This window comes from Heptranchias perlo, chromosome 21 (genome assembly GCF_035084215.1).
Source record: "Heptranchias perlo isolate sHepPer1 chromosome 21, sHepPer1.hap1, whole genome shotgun sequence".
Taxonomy (NCBI): Eukaryota; Metazoa; Chordata; class Chondrichthyes; order Hexanchiformes; family Hexanchidae; genus Heptranchias; species Heptranchias perlo.
The window spans coordinates 31,027,468-31,048,438 of record NC_090345.1 but is presented as its reverse complement, the minus strand read 5'-3'; the positions used below and the strand labels follow the sequence as shown (position 1 = coordinate 31,048,438).

The window sequence follows — 20,971 nt, the reverse complement described above, 5'->3', positions numbered from 1 at the left end:
GCTTTCCCTGTTCACTAAGGTCCCAGATAATCTGTTTCCCTCACTGCGACGTTATCAGCTCGCACTTTCAGCAACTAAAATCGAAAAACCTAAATGTGCAATGGCAGATGCCGTTAGATGACCTGCTACAGCAAATTATGGCCCACAAACTTTTTGGCTTTGTTAAAATAACACTGGCACAAATTAAGGGTGATTCATAACACAGGCACCTACCTACAGAGTGTTGCTGGGGCCATGAAAGCTGATTACATTAATGGTTTCAGTGTTGCTCTTGCCAAGCTATCGTGGAGAACTAAGCCTGCAAACATATTTCAGAGCTTCACCTAATAGTTACCGAACATCAGTTGAATTTTTAAACTAGGATAGGGTTGACAAGAGTACATCTTTTCGTAACATTGAAAAGATTCAAAATCACCTCAGTAAATACCTCTGGCAGCTGCTTGAGTCCTAAATGGTGAATGGTTTAAGCACTGTTCTTTCACCTCCATGATCTGGGTTCAAGTCTACTCCACACTAATAAGATAAACATTTCCTCTATCTGCCAGTTAGAAGAATTCTGTACAAATTAGTTTGGCCAGTCTTAATGCAGTTCCCTTCATGCTGTGGTAACCTTCACTTTTACAACTTCATGTTGCCTGCGACCTAATCAAGCAGCAGGTGGTAACCTCTGTGACAGCAGATCTTGTGAAGCAGAGCCGGTGGACAGCTCTCCTTGGACATATCCAGGTATGTGTAGAATAGTTTATAAACAGGGATGCTTAGTGATGGGTGTGGACTAAATACCTTGGGTGTCGCTTCACATGCATTTGGCTTACTCCTGCTCCTATTTCTTATGTTCTTATGTTCATGAACTTATCTTCCTCCACTAAATCATGCAGCACTATGGGAAGCCTAAAAGGAATTCCCATCCTCTTTTAACAACTCAAACATCAGTCTCATTTTTAGAAGCCTACCTGAGCATGCTAGATCCCAGGACTCCCAATGTGCCCATTTAAGATGGGCGAGGTATATTCTAGTGGGTGGCACTACAGCCAGCGTGAAAACAAAGCAGTATGAAACCATCTCTTGGAGGCGCTCTCACACCTCTTGGATGTAGAGTGGTCTGCAGTCCGATCACTGACTTCACGAGTTATATTACTGGTCTTGTGTCAATGCAACAGCAACAACTTGCTTTCATATTGTATTCTTCACATTGGAACAATGTCTTAGAGTGCTTTGTGGAGTGAAGAAGAATATGTACAATAAGTAATAGAGAAGAATATGTAGAAATAGAATTAAAGTATGGAGCCAAAAGAATATATAAAAAGAAAAAAGTTTTTAACAGGCTTTTAAAAGTAGGGAGGGAAGAGGTATAGCAGAGAGATTTTGGGAGGCACTTACAGAGTACAGGGGAATTGCTGAAAAAGTGGTTACCAATAGTGGAGTGAAGATGATGGGGAACAAAGAATAGATCAGTGTTGGAGGAGCTAGGGTTCGAGTGAATGCTTAGGGATGAAGGTCACAAAGATAGGGTGGGGTGAGGATACATTTGTAGGTAAGGACAAGGAATTCAAAAGGGATCAAAGAGCCAGTGGAGCCTAGAAAGAACCAAGGCAATGGAAGTTTGTGGCTTTGATTGGGTAAGGGTGCTTGCAGTGCTATATTCTATGAGTCACAACTTATGGAGGGTGAGCATTTGTGAGGTTGATTCTTAAGCTGATAGAGGCATGGATAGAGTCCTGGCAAAGGTGTATGGTCTTTCAATGATGTAAGAAAGTAGTCTTTGTTGATGAATCTGGGGAAGAAAGTTCAGCTTGAGATCAACCAGCATGCCAAGGTTCCACACTACCAGTCTAGCCAAAGGTCTCAATTGGGGAGATTGATGGAATTAAGAGGAAAGGTACATAGGGGCTGACAGGAGTACATTTGAAATCACTTTGTATTTATGCAAAAGCAGTCGTTTAATGCTTTCTTCCTACTTGTGCAAATGTGTCTGAAAGGATGTCAGAAATATATCAAATTGATACAATGCTCCCGCATCTGCAAAAAAAAAGATGTTTTTTTTAACAAGAAAAATAACCCCTAAAGAACTATGGAAGCCAAATTAGGAAATCTAATAACCGACAAGCAAATGTCTACGGGAGTAAAAGAGAAAAGGAAGTGCATCTTGCTGCCTGATTAGCAGAATGCAGTGATTTTAAAACTGGGGCACTGCGGGTGAAACACAACAAGCAGGATCTGTGTATGCTCCACAGGAGTGTTTCCAGCCATCACCCCTTTAGGAAATTTTCAATGTATTAGGCTCATTGTGGAAGTGATACTTGTGAGTTAATGAGACGTGGCATTCTTACTGTATTTAGCAAAATATTATGATTGCATTATTTCTCTACTTTTATGTATTCTACTCCACTTGGGACACAGAACAAAATAAAACCATTATGAAAATATATTGAAGAAAAACTAATCAACAGGAAAGGTGTGATCACCAGCTGGGAACACTGATTATTCTATGAAAAAATAGTTTTAATACTGGGGGCATGCAAATAATTTTAAAATAGAAAAAAGTTCTATCCATGTAGTTACTCAAAAAAGGCACAATCTGCTTACATATTAATCTGTCCCGACTACTGTTTCTATTGTAATGTCACTTCTGTTTTCTACTTTGAACTTTGCAATAAGTTTTACTAAAAAGTTCTCCAGCACATCCTGCAGTCCTAGTTTCCACCTACTAAGCAAGGGACTGCCAAAAGATGGCTCTGTTGATATTCCTGTCAGCTTGACTCAGTTAGAAGCACTTTCAGCTATAAATCTGAAGGTTGTGGGTCCAGGCCCTATTATGGGTTTAAGGACCTAATCCAGGATGACCCCTCAGTGTGATACTGAAAGAGTGCCGTATTGTTAGAGGTGCTGGGCCCACATTTGAACCAATGTTGCTCTGCTAAGCTGGGACTTCAAACTGCTGATTCTCTCCAGCACTAACCTTGCTGTAAATTGCTGGGTCAGCTCAATTAAATATCTATTGGCATTGGCTGAGTGCAATTCCCATGTCAAATGCATTGGGAGAATTTGGAAGTTGTCAGTTGCAGCTTTTAAAAAGACCGGAATGGATGAAGATATGCAGCAGCAGTTTGGGGGAGCAGCTGGTATAAAACATTTTGAAAAATTGAGTAGATTGTCAGTTTGACTGCAGAGGGAGCCTTGGCTCAGTGGTAGGCCTCTTGAGTCAGAGAATTGTGGGTTCAAGTCCCACTCCAGAGACTTGAGCACATAATCTAGGCTGATACTTCAGTGCAATACTGAGGGAGTGCGTGGAGCCTTTCCTGCGCCTCTTGCGGAAGAGGTTGTCGGGACTGGCTCTGCGCGAGCTGGGCGTGGAGGTCATCCTTTCAGCTTACGCTGACGACGTGCTCCTCATGGTCATGGATCCCGTTGACTTGTGGAGGATGCGCGAGTGCCAAAAGGTGTACTCTGCCGCGTCCTCCGCAAGGATCAACTGGGAGAAATGTTCCGGACTCCTGGTGGGTCAGTGGCGGGTGGACTCCCTGCCGGAGGAGCTACGGCCTTTTGCCTGGAGCACCACGCACCTCCGGTACCTGAGAGTCTACCTTAGCCCTGCCGAGGAAGTCTGGCCAGCATACTGGCAAGAGCTGGAGTCCAAAGTCACCGCTCACCTAGGGCGCTGGACAGAACTGCTCCGAGTGTTATCCTACAAGGGTCGAGTGCTGGTCATAAACCAGCTGGTGGCCGCAATGTTGTGGGTACCGGTTGGTCACTTTGATCCCTCCTCCTGAGTTTGTCGCCAAGATTCAGAAGAAGCTCGTCGACTTCTTCTGGGCCAAAAGGATGCACTGGGTCGCTGCTGCGGTCCTGAGTCTCCCGCTTAGGGAGGGCGGTCAGGGGCTGGTGTTCGTCCGCACCCAGGTGGCGACTTTCCACCTTCGGACCCTGCAGCGATACCTGTACGTTGAGGATCCTCCTAAATGGCGTGCGCTGCCGATGTATTTCTTCTGCCGGCTGCACGGCCTGAACTACGACACGCAGCTCCTGTTTAGCATGTTGCCGGGCAGCCGCGCGTCTTTGCGGGAGCTGCCTGTCTTTTACCAGGATCTGATCAGGGTCTGGAATATGGTTGCCTCCTGCCGGTGCTCTCCCCTGTTGGGGGTGGCGGCTGTCCTGCAGGAGCCGCTGCTCAGGAATCCGTTCCTCCGCGGTGTTGGCTTCGGTGGCTCGCAGCTGACGGAGGAGAGGGCCCTAGCCGGTAAGGTAACCAGAGTCAGGGACGTCCTGGATGGCGGAGGGGCAGGCTGGATGGCGCCGGGGTCACTGGCTGCACGGATGTCCTTGCGGCGTGTCCGGTACGCGGCTGCCGCCATCCGGGTGTTGAAAGTGGCGCTCGGCCCTGACTCCATTCGGGGTGTGGAGGAGGCTCAAGCGTGTGGAGCCATCCCGTCCGATCTGACCCCCGTTCGGACAGAATTCCTCATCGGCGTCAGGCCCCGAAACCTCCCTCGGGGGGCTGTGCCTCACAACTTGAGCCGTCTCTCGGAAATTCCCTCCGTGCCATTTCACTCTGCGCGGAGGGATTTCCTGTACGGGCTGCTCCTGCACACTCTCCACTTCCTCACCCGGACACGCCCTGGCGTACCATCCTGCCGTCCGGCGGAGGTGGGGATCCCCAGTGGAGGGCTCTCTACTCGGGGATCCTCCTGTGTACCATTGGGGATCTGGGCTGGAGAGTGTTGCACGGAGCAGTCGCGACCAACAGGCGTTTACGCCATTTCATGGACTCCCAGGCCGCCTGCAATTTCTGCGGCCTGGATGAGTCCGTGTTTCATTTATTCACAGGGTGTGGGGGGCTGCAGCCCCTGTTTGACTATTTAAGGGGGCTGCTCCTCAAGTTCTGGCTGCACTTCAGTCCCACGCTCCTGATCTTTGGCCGCCCGGTGAAGTGGGGGAGCGGGCAGGTCGGTGGACGTCCTCGTGGGCCTGCTTCTGGGCCTGTCCAAGGTGGCTATCCACAGGTCCAGGTTAGATGTGGCCCATGGGGGCAGTCGCTCCGACTGTCTGTCTCTCTTCCGTGGCATTCTCTGCGCCCGGGTGGCCCTGGAGAGGGAGCATGCGGTGTCTGCCGGTACACTTGAGGCTTTCCACGACCAGTGGGCACCGCAGGGACTGGAGTGCATCCTGGACTGATATAATAACATTTTAATTTGACACTTATTTTGGGTTTTTTGGTTTTCTGCACATGAACACACCCGAAACCCCCCTTCTTATAAAAGGGGGGGCCCTAAAACACACAAAAAAATAACTCAATGTCTTTAGGTTCCTCCTTTCATTAAATCACTTCCATTATCCTATTTCATAAGTTTCTTTGCTTCATTTTAACCTGCTTAAAAAAAAAGAAAAAAAGAGAAAAAAGAAAAGAAAAGTACTGAGGGAGTGCTGCACTGTTGAAGGTGCCATCTTTTGGAAGAAATGTTAAACCGAGGTTCCATCTGTCCTCTCAGGTGGACATAAAAGATCCCAATGCATTATTCGAAGAACAGCAGGGGAGTTCTCCCTGATATGTTGGTTAATATTTATCCCTCAACCAACATCACTAAAACAGATTATCTGGTCATTATCTCATTGCTGTCTGTGGGAGCTTGCTGTGCGCAATTTGGCTACTGCATTTCCTATATTACAATCGTGACTACATTTCAAAAGCATTTCATTGGCTGTAAAGTGCTTTGGGACATCCTGAGGTCGTGAAAGGCGCTATATAAATGCAAGTTTTTTTTTTCTAAATGATGGCTCATGTGAGATTTTGCGGCACTTTTAAGGAACGTTCTAAAGAAGAGCTCTGATGCCTCAGATAGCCAACAATGAGAAGCGTTCTGAGTGATCCTCCTCCTGATACTCCACTTCCTGTTCTTCTGCCTCCAAAGCTGTTAGCACCACCTTCCTAGGAACTCCACGTCCAGGTCTTTTTGAATGGAAGGTTGTGCAGGATATATGCTCAGGAGCATATTGTAGGGCCGCTCCGATAAAAAGGCCCCCTTAGGTTCTTTCTATGTCAACTCCGGTCAAGGCATGTGCCTTGTTTTAGCGCTCCTCAACTGCAGTTCTTGCAACTCTTAGAAGGATCATTATCCGTGGCAACCAACTATACACCTTGTCATCTTCAAGCTGTTTGCTTAACTATCTTCCTTGAAGAGCTTGTGGGGGGGGGAAAGCAGAATTCCTGAGGATGAATGCATTGTGGCAACTGCCAGCAAATGTGGAGAATTCTTTGTATCTGGTCAGAGATACAACTTTCTTAGAGGGGGTTAACTATTGGAGCTTGCAATGCTACGTGGGTGCTAAAGGTGCACTTTGGGGAATGCAGCAACCTGATAAAATTGAATGGCTTTATTATGCTGCTATCTTGCCGTCACACCAAACTGAATGAATTCCCCAGCTCTCATTAAAATGTGTTAGTTACCTGATGAATGCATGTCTCAATGCCACCCTGGGTGATATTACATAAATCCCCTGCAGCTGCTTGAAATGAGCCTGTGGCATAATAATTGAGCGGTCGTCACATTTATAGCCACTGACACAGTTGTTTAGGCTGATTACCTTGACCGCAGGTCTTGTAGTAGCTGGCACAGCTCCCCAATTGCCTCTTGCATCTTCTGATGGAGAGGTTTTTAATGTGATCCTCATAAGATCTGGGTAGCCTGTAAATTCTTTGGGAGGGGCTAATATCTTGTAGGGTGCATCCTCTTCATATGCCGTCTCACTCTCCTTTCCTCCATCCTGTACTGCTTCTCCTTCTCCTCCCCTGTTAAAATTGCAAACAATTTTACAACACCAAGTTATAGTCCGACAATTTTATTTGAAATTCACAAGCTTTCGGAGGCTTCCTCCTTCCTCAGGTGAATGTTGTGGAAATGAAATCCTCGAACCCTTCGCATTTATAAATCACAGAACAATACCTGGTGATTACAGATAGTCTTTCCAACTGCCCGTTGCCAAGGCAATCAAAGTGTGCAGACAGAGAGGTGTTACCTACAAAGCCACCGAATATACAAACAACCAAAAAAAAAGAGAAAGAAAGGCAGAAACATAGAAACATCCGGAAGGAAGAGAAAGACAGCAAATGACCCGTTATATTAAAAACAGATAACATTTGTTCGCTGGTGGGGTTACATGTAGCGTGACATGAACCCAAGATCCCGGTTGAGGCCGTCCTCATGGGTGCGGAACTTGGCTATCAATTTCTGCTCGACGATTTTGCGTTGTCGTGTGTCTCGAAGGCCGCCTTGGAGTATGCTTACCCGAAGGTCGGTGGATGAATGTCCATGACTGCTGAAGTGTTCCCCGACTGGGAGGGAACCCTCCTGTCTGGCGATTGTTGCGCGGTGTCCGTTCATCCGTTGTCGCAGCGTCTGCATGGTCTCGCCAATGTACCATGCTCTGGGGCATCCTTTCCTGCAACGTATGAGGTAGACAACGTTGGCCGAGTCACAGGAGTATGAACCATGCACCTGGTGGGTGGTGTCGTCTCGTGTGATGGTGGTATCTGTGTCGATGATCTGGCATGTCTTGCAGAGGTTACCGTGGCAGGGTTGTGTGGTGTCGTGGACGCTGTTCTCCTGAAAGCTGGGTAATTTGCTGCGAACAATGGTCTGTTTGAGGTTGGGTGGCTGTTTAAAGGCGAGTAGTGGAGGTGTGGGGATGGCCATAGCGAGGTGTTCGTCGTCATTGATGACATGTTGAAGGCTGCGGAGAACATGGCGTAGTTTCTCCGCTCCGGGGAAGTACTGGATGATGAAGGGTACTCTGTTGGTTGCGTCCCGTGTTAGTCTTCTGAGGAGGTCTATGTGATTTTTCGCTGTGGCCCGTCGGAACTGTCGATCGATGAGTCGAGCGTCATATCCCATTCTTACGAGGGCGTCTTTCAGCGTCTGTAGGTGTCCATCGCGTTCCTCCTTGTCTGAGCAGACCCTGTGTATTCGCAGGGCCTGTCCATAGGGGATGGCCTCTTTGACGTGGTTAGGGTGGAAGCTGAAAAAGTGGAGCATCATGAGGTTGTCCGTGAGCTTGCGGTAGAGTGAGGTGCTGAGGTGCCCGTCTTTGATGGAGATTCGTGTGTCCAAGAAAGAAACTGATTCTGAGGAGTAGTCCATGGTGAGCTTGATGGTGGGATGAAACTTGTTGATGTTATCGTGTAGTCTCTTTAGTGATTCCTCGCCGTGAGTTCATAGAAAGAAAATGTCGTCGATGTATCTGGTGTATAGTGTTGGTTGGAGGTCCTGTGCAGTGAAGAAGTCCTGCTCGAACTTGTGCATGAAAATGTTGGCGTATTGGGGTGCGAATTTGGTCCCCATGGCTGTTCCGTGTGTTTGGGTAAAGAACTGGTTATCGAAGGTGAAGGCATTGTGATCCAGGATGAAGCGGATGAGTTGTAGGGTGGCGTCTGGAGATTGGCTGTTGTTGGTGTTGAGTATTGATGCTGTCGCAGCGATGCCGTCATCGTGGGGGATACTGGTGTAGAGTGCCGAGACGTCCATCGTGGTGAGAAGTGTTCCTGGTTCAACTGGTCCGTGGGTACTGAGTTTTTGTAGGAAGTCTGTAGTGTCACGACAGAAGCTGGGGGTTCCCTGTACGATGGGTTTCAGGATGCCCTCGATGTATCCAGAGAGGTTCTCACACAGGGTACCATTGCCTGATACGATAGGACGTCCGGGTGTGTTGGCTTTGTGTATCTTTGGGAGGCAGTAGAAGTCTCCCACGCGGGGAGTACTTAGGATGAGAGCGCGTAGGATGCTTTGAAGGTCTGGATCGAAGGTCTTGATCAGTTTGTTGAGCTGGTGGGTGTGTTCTTTGGTCGGATCTGCGGGTAACCGTCTATAGTGTTCCTGGTTGTCCAGTTGTCGGTACGCTTCCTTGGGTATGCTACACGTAACCCCACCAGCGAACAAATGTTATCTGTTTTTAATATAATGGGTCATTTGCTGTCTTTCTCTTCCTTCCGGATGTTTCTACCTCTCTCTGTTTTTTGTTGGTTGTTTGTATATTCGGTGGCCTTGTAGGTAACACCTCTCTGTCTGCACACTGTGATTGCCTTGGCAACGGGCAGTTGGAAAGATTATCTGTAATCACCAGGTATTGTTCTGTGATTTATAAATGCGAAGGGTTCGAGGATTTCATTTCCACAACATTCACCTGAGGAAGGAGGAAGCCTCCGAAAGCTTGTGAATTTCAAATAAAATTGTTGGACTATAACTTGGTGTTGTAAAATTGTTTACAATTGTCAACCCCAGTCCATCACCGGCATATCCACATCATATTAAAATTGCAACCAAGGGAACGCCCATTGGGAATCCCACATCTGGTGGGGTAAAAATATTCATGAGGTCTTACAGAACCTCAGGTTGTAAGTGGCAAGGCCTAGTCTATTCAGATGCAAGGCAAGAAAAAAAGCTTTAGATGTTCTTCTGTTAATTCAGTAATCACTCCTCAGAGTTTATTCAGGCTCCAAAATAAAACCCTTCTGCCAGTCTCAGCTGATGCTGGCAACAAGTACACCTTTATTGACTCATTCTTAATTACTGTTGGTGCAATGGGAGCAAAAGTCATGTGTTTTCACCAATCCAACACTGTTCCTCCTCATTTATTTGAATTCTTACCAGCAGTATCAAACCACGATGGAAACTACACCAGTGACTCAGTGCCATATAGGGCAGCAATAGATCCCACCCCAAAATCTACCTTCAAAATTGCCAGGATTGTCCTTTTAAGCAGCAAACTAGCAAGCAAATTTGGTCACTATCTTTAAGATCAGATGCTGATCCAAGGCTTTGCCTGTCCACTCAGGGGGATGTAAAAGATCCCACAGCACTATCTGAAGAGGAGCAATGAGTTCAGTTGTTCTGACTAACATGCCTCCTTCAACCGACACAATCAAAAACAGATTATCTAATCATTCATTCATTTTCTGTTTATCAGTCCTTGTGTGCATAGATTAGCTTGCTGAGTTTACCTACACAACAATTGTGCTCCAAAAGTAATCCATTGGTTGTAAAGTGCTTTGAGTCATCCTGTGCTATATAAATGAAAGTTGTTTCATTTTTTCTCCCAAAGTCTCCAAAGGTGAATCACAAGAAGTCAGTAACCTTCCTGAGCATCCATTTTCCAAGTGCACACTCAGGGAAAAGCATTGCAACTGAAGTTTGTTTTAATCCTTTCCCATGTAAAAATATTTTAAACAAATTTACTCAAATTTCAGCCAATGACACACTCCAAAAACTTTAAAGGAAGTTCTAGTTTCTCAAGCAAACCTTCATACATTAATCTCGCTACACTTAGACAATAAAGTGTTAATAATCAAAGCATAGTCTGAAACAGTAAAAGCCTTTGTTTTTAAGCAGGATACCAGGAATCAGATGTTTTGAAATCTGAAGGCTTTTTATTGCTCTGGTCAGTAGTTGTCAAACTTTACTTGCAAATACTGAAATGGTCCAGGGGTCCTCCTACAAATATAAACATACTCCTGTTAAAAATGGATAGCCAGACAGTGAAGGACTGAATACTTTTAGTTGCTTATAAACTTTATTTGCTAGGATTTACATTACACCAAATACATCCCTCACACAAAAAATCCACAACCTCCTCCCCAAGCCTATTCCCTTATCGATGGGAACCAGAGTACCCGATTGCTCACACACCTGAACTTAATCATTCATCAATTGATGCAATTCATTTATATACAATTAACAATGCCTCAGGCTGCCTGTCCTAATTTTTGAGAGACAGCATCAGCTACCTAAAGGACAACAGTGCTATAATTGCAGAAACATTGTAATATACAACAATAACTTCCTGGTAAGTTAATAGCACACAAAAAATATAGAAATCTTATGACAGATAGACAGATATCTGTTGATTTTTGGGATCCCCTGAGATACCCTCACAATCTCCCTAAGGTCCAGTGACCTCAATTTAAAAGCCAATGATTTAAGGTGATGAAGCTGAAGCTGGGCACCCAATCATGCTTTGGACTCCCTCCTCGTTCCCTCCTGTCCCACTCCAGTAACTAATGATCTACAAGTAATTTCCATGTCATTCCACACAATCCAACAGCATATAAAAATTGAATGTGGTAATGCGTTGGTTAAAATAGCGGCAGAAGAATGTCATTTGAATGTGTTAAGCATTCTTACACTAATATCACAAGCGGTAAATTCTAGGTTCGGATTCTAACCACTGCATACAGATTTGGTAAAATCTGGTACATCTCATGACTATTTAAATCACTATGTCACAGAAGTAGCTCCAAGCTCAAACCAGCAGTACTCATCAAACATTCAAACCACATCACCCGGTGGCAGCATAACCCAACTGTTCTTTCATTTGCAGAAAATTTAAGCCCCAACTTGCAAAATAAAAAAAAATCTACACTTCGATAACAAAATGTTCAAAGTTTTATTTCAACCTAAGTTAGATTTACCTCAATTTTTGACTTGAGTATTCGATGTTGCTCAAACACAACCAAATGGCATCACAATATGTACAATATTACAACTATTATTTGTCTTAGTTTTCACACAAACATATTTGGAAAGTGTGCAAAAGTTAAAATACTTGGGAATGAGGAGGTTATTGAAAAAAGGAATTAATTATAAAAGGAAGATTTTATAGTTACATAGACTGGCAGAATGGAGATTTAGAAACATAGAAAATGGCAGGAGTAGGCCATTCAGCCCTTCAAGCCTGCTCCGCCATCAATATGATCATGGCTGATCCTCTATCTCAATACCATATTCCCGCTCCCTCCCCATACCCCTTGAGGCCTTCTGTGTCTAGAAATCTATCTATCTCCTTCTTAAATATATTCAGTGACTTGGCCTCTACAGCCTTTTGTGGTAGAGAATTCCATAGGTTCACCACCTTCTGAGTGAAGAAATTTCTCCTCATCTCAGTCATAAATGTCCTACCCTGTATCCTGAGACTGTGACCCCTCGTTCTGGACCCCCCCAGCCAGGGGAAACATCCTCCCTGCATCCAGTCTGTCCAGCCCTGTCAGAATTTTATACGTTTCAATGAGATCCCCTTTCATTCTTCTAGACTCTGGTGAATACAGGCCTAGTCGACCCAATCTCTCCTCATACGACAGTCCTGCCATCCCAGGAATCAGTCTGGTGAACCTTCGCTGCACTCCCTCCATGGCAAGTATATCCTTTCTTAGATAAGGAGACCAAAACTGCACACAATACTTCAGGTGTGGTCTCACAAAGGCCCTGTACAACTGCAGTAAGACATCCTTGCTCCTGTACTCAAATCATCTTGCAATGAAGGCCAACATACCATTTGCCTTCCTAACTGCTTGCTGCACCTGTATGTTTGCTTTCAGTGACTGGTGTACAAGGACACCCAAGTTCCTTTGTGCATCAACATTTCCCAATCTAAAACCATTTAAATAATACTCTGCCTTTCTGTTTTTCCTTCCGAAGTGGATAACTTCACATTTATCCACGTTATACTGCATCTGCCATGTATTTGCCCACTCACTCAACTTGTCTAAATCACCTTGAAGCCTCTTTGCATCCTCCTCACAACTCAAAATCCCACCTAGTTTTGTGTCATCAGCAAACTTGGAAATATGACATTTGGTTCCCTCATCCAAATCATTGATATATATATTGTGAATAGCTGGGGCCCAAGCACTGATTCCTGCGGTACCCCACTAGTCACCGCCTGCTACCCCGATAAAGATCCATTTATTCCTACTCTCTGTTTCCTGTTAACCAATTTTCAATCCATGCCATTTGCTTCTGTAATTCCTCGTATGGTGAATTTTTCACCCTCAGCTGTAACATTATCATAGAATCATACAGCACTTAAGGAGGCCATTCAGCTCATCATGCCTGGGTCGCCTTTTGGAAAAAGCTGTCCAATTATTCCATCTCCCCTGCTCTTTGCCCATAGCTGTACAAATTTCTCTTTTTCAAGAATATGGGAAGCAGTGATTTGAATTCAGATGCTTTTCTAAAAGAAGGGAGATGAAATTGGAAGTTTGTGATTTTCTCCTGTCTCCGAGCATTTGCATTTGGGTCCTACCACTAGTGGTCATGAAAGGTCAGCTGGACTACCAGATTTTCACCTGGTTCCCTCTCTTTTGTTGGGTGTTATCAACAGTAGAGACAATCACAAGTGGGAAGTTGATCTTATCTCCATCATCACTGTGTAAAGCACTACTCACTGGAACTTGCTGCCACTATTACAACATGGAGCTCTTTTTGCCAATTTCTCAGGTCATGCCAAGAAAATGGACACTGCAGCATAAAGCATACATCAGTAGACCTTGGAGGAAAAACAGATTTTGGTGGAGACAGATGTACAGATATCAAAACAAGCTGTAAGATACTATTCTAATCGCCATACCAAATCCCTTCCCTCCTCCTTGTATTAATTCAGAATGTCTGCAGTGTTCATGATAGCAGATTGAATGAGATGAACATTTAAGGAAGGTGTGTGGTATTTTCAACACAACATTCATAGGAGAAAGAAAAACTGTGAGGCAACATCAAGATTTGAAAATAGGTCAGGGCTGAGTCAGAAAATTAGAAATGCAGTATTACAGGCACACAGGAAATGTGTGTGTGTTTGTGTGTGTGTGTGAGGGGGTGGGGGGTACATCAGTCTTGTTCCAGATAACATTTCTTTAAAATTAGAAGTATTTACATTAAATCTGGAAATTGTTTTCAAAAGTTTACGTTTTCCTACTTAATGTGCAAGTATTCAATATAGTACTTTTAACATCACTTTAAACTACATCCTAAAATACCTTTTAAATTGTCATTAGATATCACTTATGTGCTCTTGGTCTACATGGATTGAGAGAATGATTAGATTTGTGAGATTAGAAGCTTTCTTATTGGAATCATTTTGGATGATGGCAGCTGTCCACTATGTTCCTTTTATTCAATTACGATGATGTCTTTGTGAAATGAGTTGCATTTTAGTTGTGTACACATTTCATTGTCAATATATCAGGAGAATATAAAATGGCTGAAATATACATCAAAAATATTTTGTGTAATATTATGCTACCAGAAGAGGAACTGATGGCATTAATCTCATCAGGTATTTGAATATCTCAAATGTCGATCATATATTACAGAAGACTGTCTTGTAGAGGTAAGATCAAGGAGTAAATTACTCAAAGGGTATTTTACACATCACTCATCCTTAAAAAAATACTAAGACAGGTTAGAAAGGTGTATATAGGGTTCAAAGAAATATATTTAACTCGGATCCAGGTGGTAATTTTAAACTGCTGTAAATAAATACCCTACAAGCTATCAACTTCACCAAAATTTCAATACACAGATGGTAATGTAATAAAGGGGTCAGATGTGTATTACTCTTTTATTGATTTCCCAAGACAATCTGCAATAGCTTAGGAATGTTAGGAAATGCATCCGAGACTGCATGGATAGTATAGTTCCCTGAACAAAGGAAAATAATTCTATGGGAAGATGACAAGTTTCCAACATGGTGGGCTAATTTTGACAAGATCATTAGCAAAATCAGCAACAGGAACTGGCATTTATATAGTGCCTTTACATGTACAAAATGTCCCAAGATCCATTACAGAAAAATAAAGGAGGATCAAATGTCAAGCCATGGGAGAGAGGTAATGAAAGGTGACTGAAAGCTCAGTTAAAAAGGTGGGTTTTGAGAAGGTTGTTAAAGGAGGATGAAGAAGTAGAGTCATGTTGGGGTTCAGGAAAGGAGTTCCAGAAAGTAGGGCCAAGGTGACTGAAAGCTCTGCCACCAATGGTGGGGCAAAGGGAGGGGAGAATGCAACTAGACCAATTGGAGACTAATGAGTGTGGGAGGCTGGAGGAGGTTGCTGAGGGAGGGAGGAGCGATTCCATGGGGTGACCTGAAGACAAGGACAAGGATAAGAACCAGTGTGGATCAGCAAGGGTGAGGGTGATGGGTGAGTGGAACTTGGTGAGCCGGGTGCATTTTGGACAAGTTGAAGTTTGTGGACAATGGATGATGGAAAGCTATCAAGACGAGTAATCAAGTCTGGAGGTGACAAAAGCATGGATACTGTGTTAAAGGTTTCTTTTTCGGTGCTAAATTTACACATCACTTTTTGTGTGGTCTGATTTTGTTCCTATTTAAGGCATGTTCTTGCCAGAAAGTGCGATAGAGGAGATTTGTAATCCTGAAATATTTGGATTTAGAGGATGAATTCCTGAAACTCAGTTGTATTTATCTATCCCAGTCTGTGTTGCCGCAAGTAGTCTCCCATTTTAATTATTTTAATTTCTATTTTTTTCCTCCAATTTTCTCCCCTCCACTTCTGAAGGTGCTGACCCATGTTAGCGTCTGATGCCTCACCCAAGTGCTCATGCTTTATCAAGTGAGTGTTAGAAGGCTGTTTGACGATAGGGACATAACAACCAAGCTGATTCTGATTTCATCCTAAGTCCACAAATACACATTTTCTAGTAGTGATCAATGGATAGCAATCAGGAATGGGAACAATGGTTGATCCCCCCCCTCCCTCAATTGAGGCCAATTGTAACAGTCCAACTGCCACCTCAGCTAAAATCAGCCAACTCATCAGAAACTGGGGTTTAAACCTTCCTCGTCTGTATGTATCAGCTACACACTGTTTAGTGTGTTTACCAATTGAACCATGGGGGAGGCTTTACTTTTTTAAAACAACATTTTTATCTACTTTACCAGCAGTTATAGTTATCTGGCCACATAATTGTACAGGGAAAGTTGTCGACATCAGTTCTACATGGAATTACATAGAATTTACAGCACAGAAACAGGCCATTTGGCCCAACTGGTCTATGCCAGTGTTTATGCTCCACATGAGCCTCCTCTCACCCTACTTCATCTAACCCTATCAGCATATCCTTCGATTCCTTTCTTCCTCGTGTATTTATCGAGCTTTCCCTTAAATGCATCAATGCGATTCGCCTAAACTACTCCATTTGGTAGCAAGTTCCACATTCTAACCACTGTCTGGGTAAGAAGTTTCTCCTGAATTCCTTATTGGATTTATTAGTGACTATCTTATAATTATGACCCCTAGTTTTGGATTCCCCCACAAGCAGAAACATTTTCTCTATGTCTACCCTATCAAACACCTTCATAATTTTAAAGACCTTTACTAGGTCACCCCTCAGCCTTCTCTTTTCGAGAGAAAAGAGCCCCAACCTGTTCAGTCTTTCCTGATAGTTATAACCTCACAGTTCTGGTATCATCCTTGTTAAATAAAGTGTTCTCTTTTTCCTGATTAATATTTGCAACAACAGGAGACATTATTCAGCATGAACTTCAAATATCATCTGATATTCTGAGATACATTTGTTTCTCTGCATCAGCTGGAATTTAGTAAAGGACCAAAAGGACACATTTTTGTCAGGTTTGCATTGCCCACAGTCTCCATTAGGGAATGATTTATGGCATTAAGAGAAACTAAATTGTAAGCAAAAAAATAACAAGAGCCAGGGTGCAAAATTAATGATAATTTATCTTAAACAGTTGATTGAAATATAGTAGATCAAAATGGAAGATATGAATTATTTAGCTGCAAAACCATAATTCAGGAAGGGACTATATGTTAATGCTCCCAACATGCATAATAGCAAAGAGTGGAGTATGGTCAAGAAGATTAGATCCCTATTGAACTGCAACAGCTTGATTACTATCTAGTTCAGTGGCAAAATCATATTTACCTGGGAGTAAATTCATTGCAACTAAGAATAGATATAAATTAGCCTTCTAGTGAGTAGCAAACTCTGTGTAACCTTGTTATTTGGATAATTCTCAAATTTTTAGAGTGAGCTATTAGAAACAGGTTTGAGATTGCCCACCAGATAGTTCAAGGAGAGCTGTCACTGCTTGCACCTGTGAAGACTGGTGGTTGCAAGGATTTTTGAGCTACCATTTTGCTGACGATTGTTGAATTACAGAGTTACACAGTTGTTCGGTGCTGAAGGATCATGGATGTTTTGACACAAAGATGTGGGAATAGTAAATAAGCGCCGTATAGAAAATCGGAAGGGCACAATGCATGTGAGAAGGATAGCACGTTCATTACCAATGCTGTACACAGTCTATTAAGCACATCCTTCCACACTCTTATTGGTGTTATACCTTAGGAGAGGCACGTGTACTGCACGTTCCAAGACGATTGGCAAATATGGGCAAGATCTACAGTGCTTAAGAGGCTTGGTTGTTGAACGGCCACCTTGACTTGCACTTTAGCAGCTTTGCTAAATATTTTCAGGTTTTACTTTTCTGCTTTTTGCATCCAGGGATCCTTGAGATCTCTTAAATTCTAAACCAATGTAACCTTAATCTTGGTTGGAGATGTTTTTCCTCTATAAATGGCACATAAGAATTTTCCTGGGTGAAAACAAGTCCAATTGTTTTCACAATATAAATAACATCTACAAAAACACACATCTCCCAGTCACGTCTCGAAATAAATTTGTTAATCCCATTGTGCAAAACCACTCCACTCCACTGCTCCCCCCCCTCGCAGCGCTTCCTTTACCTCGAAAACTGCGACCACCCTGCTGGGTTTGTATGATTGATTAGAAAGCAACCAATCACTTGTACGAGCTCGGCGGAGCTGGCTGCAAAGTAGCAAATGAGGGCGGTGAAGGGGCGGAACCTCGGGGTGGATTCCGATCACGCAGCGCCTCTACCTTGTACACTGGGCAGCCCGGTGTGAGCGGGCGGTACCGCTAATCCACGCACACCAGGCAAGGCAGAGGAGCTCTTTCCCAGCAACACTGTCTGTCCCTCTGTGTGTGTGTATCATCTTTTGTAATAAGAAAGCATTTTGACATCCACCTAAAGGTTTTCGTTCAATTTTTGAGCCATTTTCACCTTATTGTAGAGAGGGGAGGAAGAAAAAATATAAAACCCAACCCCTGCTTTCTCGCGATGTACCAGTCGGGATTGTGTGGCAATAACCAAGCAGTCTGCCTCCAAAGCCGCTGCCCCAGCGCCCTGGGCTCCAGCTAGTAGTTTTCCATTCAGCCCCGTGTTTCCAAGTTGTAACGTGTACATACGTGCACTGTTGGATATCCTTTAAAACAAACCAGGACCACATTGTATCCGCACGTTATGGCCGTGAGACACAAGCGGTGAGTGACTGGTGGAAGGAGATGTTAGCTTCCAAGTACTGCACAGCTCTCCTCGTGTTGAACCAACTAAGGAATGCCAGCGGCTCGGCTCCTTCTTAAATGTATCAGAGGTGAGAGAGGATGGGAGCGAACAGTTCTTCAAAGCGGCCAGTTTTTGATGAAAAGGAGGACGGTAAGCACCGAATCGTTTCTGCCCATTCATTTCTGCGATGCTGTAGTGGGGAAATGTTGAAATGTGTAATAAGACCATTCTGCTTAATGCAATGCTTTCAATTTCAAGTACCACCAGTAAATATAAATAACTTTTTGCGTGCACACGGTTAGGGGGAGTTTTAAAACATCTATATGGGAAAACATATCTTTCCACACGGCAGACGTTACCTTTTCTACTTATTTAGAATAACAAATAGACTATAAAAAGCTCATGAAGCTTTTGTGGAAAGATGTGTTAGTCTTTGTGTAGTCATCATTGAAACCCAGAGAAGAGTCCAAATACAGCACTAGCCACTGAACAGACTCTTAGGAAATACATTAGTCACGGTTTTTCTATAATATATTGTTCAATTTTTAACCAGATACATAGTCGGAACAATGATGTAGTATTACCTTAAGCACATTCACAGCGCTTCTGAACGTCGATGCTTAATTGGATTTGTCAGTAATATGGATAATACTATAATGGGTATTTCTTTAATGCTGCAGCGTATTTTGTTGCCAGATCCTTCCTGATGTAGTGGATGCTAATCTGCACACAATGCTATTAGGGAAGTAAACAAACTACAATTATTGCAGTAGAGAAATGCATGTATTTCAGTTGTACTAAAAACTTTATATTACCTGTTTTAAAAAGTTTTACAATGTAGATTGGCCTTCATCTACGAAAACAATCATAAACTTTCAACATGTTTATCCCTGGCACTGAGTTAGAAATTTTTTTTAAAGTACAATATTGGTAAAGCGATAACAATGTTCCAAAAAGGCTATCCGTGATGAAATAATCAGCAGAAAGTTTGTACAGCTTATAGCTGAATGATAAAGCAATATATCAAAATGACCCCTGTACTGATAGAAAAGACAAAAAGTATAAAATAATACATTAGAATTGTGCTGCTTTTGTTCTTTTGCTTTCCCCTGCTTTTTTCTGCACTTCTAACCATTTGATGCACAAGTTCTTTTCCTGTTACTGATCCTGAATAGCTTATTTTTTTGAAGTCCTTCCATACCATTGTTTTGGTGGTGAAAATGCTAAAAGATCTCATCTGCGCCCGCTGGCCGTTGAGATTGGCGTAATTGGTGCATATTTTAGATAATACTTGTTGGATGGTTAGATTTTTGTTTTTCAAGGAAAGTTTCCAGTATTGAAGGATCGGCCAGTGGTGATGCAAGCTGTCTATTAGGGTAACAATGCAAGATGGGCAAAACCACAGTTAACATAGAAAAAGTGAATCAAGCAGTGCAGTGGAAGATGCTGGACTGGTCCTCCTCGGATTAGTTATTTTTTAGGTTTCACTTGTATAACACGTACAATGGAGCTGTTTTATCCGTTGCAAACTGCAGCGATAGCAAATTAAAACTATTACCAATGTTAATTTTTTGCTAAAATTTATCAGTTATTAACCAAAATAACCAGATCCATAAAAAAGATTATCAATTCATTTACTTTTAAAATGGAAAGTTTCCTGATATTTCTTACATCATCCTCACATTGTAGTTTTACAATCAGGACCTCACAGGACAGAAGTTTTGGGATCAGAACATCCACATTTCTCAAAACAGAGAGCAGGCACTCACGCATTTTAGATTTAGTGATCTACAAGAGCAGAACTAAATTTATTTCAGGAATATTTTATACATCTAAATTAGATCACCCATCAACCTTCTAAATTCAAGGGAATACAAGCCAAGTTTATGCAAGCTGTCCTCATAATTCAACCCTTTTATTCCCTGTATTATTCTGGTTAATATGTGCTATACCTCTAAGGCCAGTATATTCTTCCTGATGTGCAGTGCCCAAAACTGAATGAGGTATTCCAGATGGGGTCTGACCAAGGTTCAGTGCAATTGAAACATAACTTCTTCTCCTTTGTATTCCAGCCGCCTTGAGATAAAGGTCAGCATTCCATTAGTCTTTTTATTACTTTTGTACCTGTGCACTAGCTTTTAGTGATTTGTTTACCTGGACACCCAAATCCCTTTGCTCCTCCACAGCTCCGAGTCTCTCATCATTAAGAAAATATTCCGATTTGTCTTTCAAAGATCCAAAGTGAATGACCTCACACTTCGCCACATTGAACTCTATCTGCCAAATTTTTGCCCACTCACTTAATCTGTCTATGTCCCTTAGTAATTTTCTGCTCCCATTTACGCAACTTACTGTGCCTCCTAACTTAGTGTCATCTGAAAACATGGATATACAACTGTCTATTCCTTCATCCAAGTCATTGATATATCTGGTAAAATGTAGAGGTCCCGGTACAGATCCCTGGGGAATACCACTTATCACATTTTGCCAATCAGAATACATTCCCTTTATCCCTAATCTCTGGCTCCCATCTCCCAACCAATTATCAACCCATGCTCCAAGGTTCCATGTGCTTTTATTTTTGCTAATGATATGTGTGCGGAACCTTATCAAATGCCTTCTGGAAGACTATAAGACAACATCCACCATGTTAGTGACCTCTGCAAAAGTTTCAACTAGATTAGTCAAACATGACCTACCCTTCACAAATCCCTGTTGTCTTTCTTTGATTCCTCTTGGATAAAAATATTAAATGCTACGACAAACTTATTTTTTAACTTTAATTACTGTCAGACTTTTCTTCAGTGAT

At 43.0% G+C, this 20,971-nt stretch overlaps 1 protein-coding gene across 3 annotated transcripts in view; it reads left to right on the top strand.

Moving 5' to 3' along the window:
- Positions 1-17,722: 17,722 nt before the first annotated feature.
- The window catches only part of LOC137340313 (serine/threonine-protein kinase 32C), a 285,602-nt gene continuing 282,353 nt past the window's right edge, over positions 17,723-20,971 (top strand). For all 3 annotated transcript variants that reach the window (XM_068002737.1, XM_068002735.1, XM_068002738.1), the window contains exon 1: positions 17,723-18,312. In XM_068002737.1, coding sequence (XP_067858838.1) covers positions 18,261-18,312 — 52 coding nt within the window. In that variant the 5' untranslated portion in view covers positions 17,723-18,260. The remainder of the gene's footprint in view (positions 18,313-20,971) is intronic.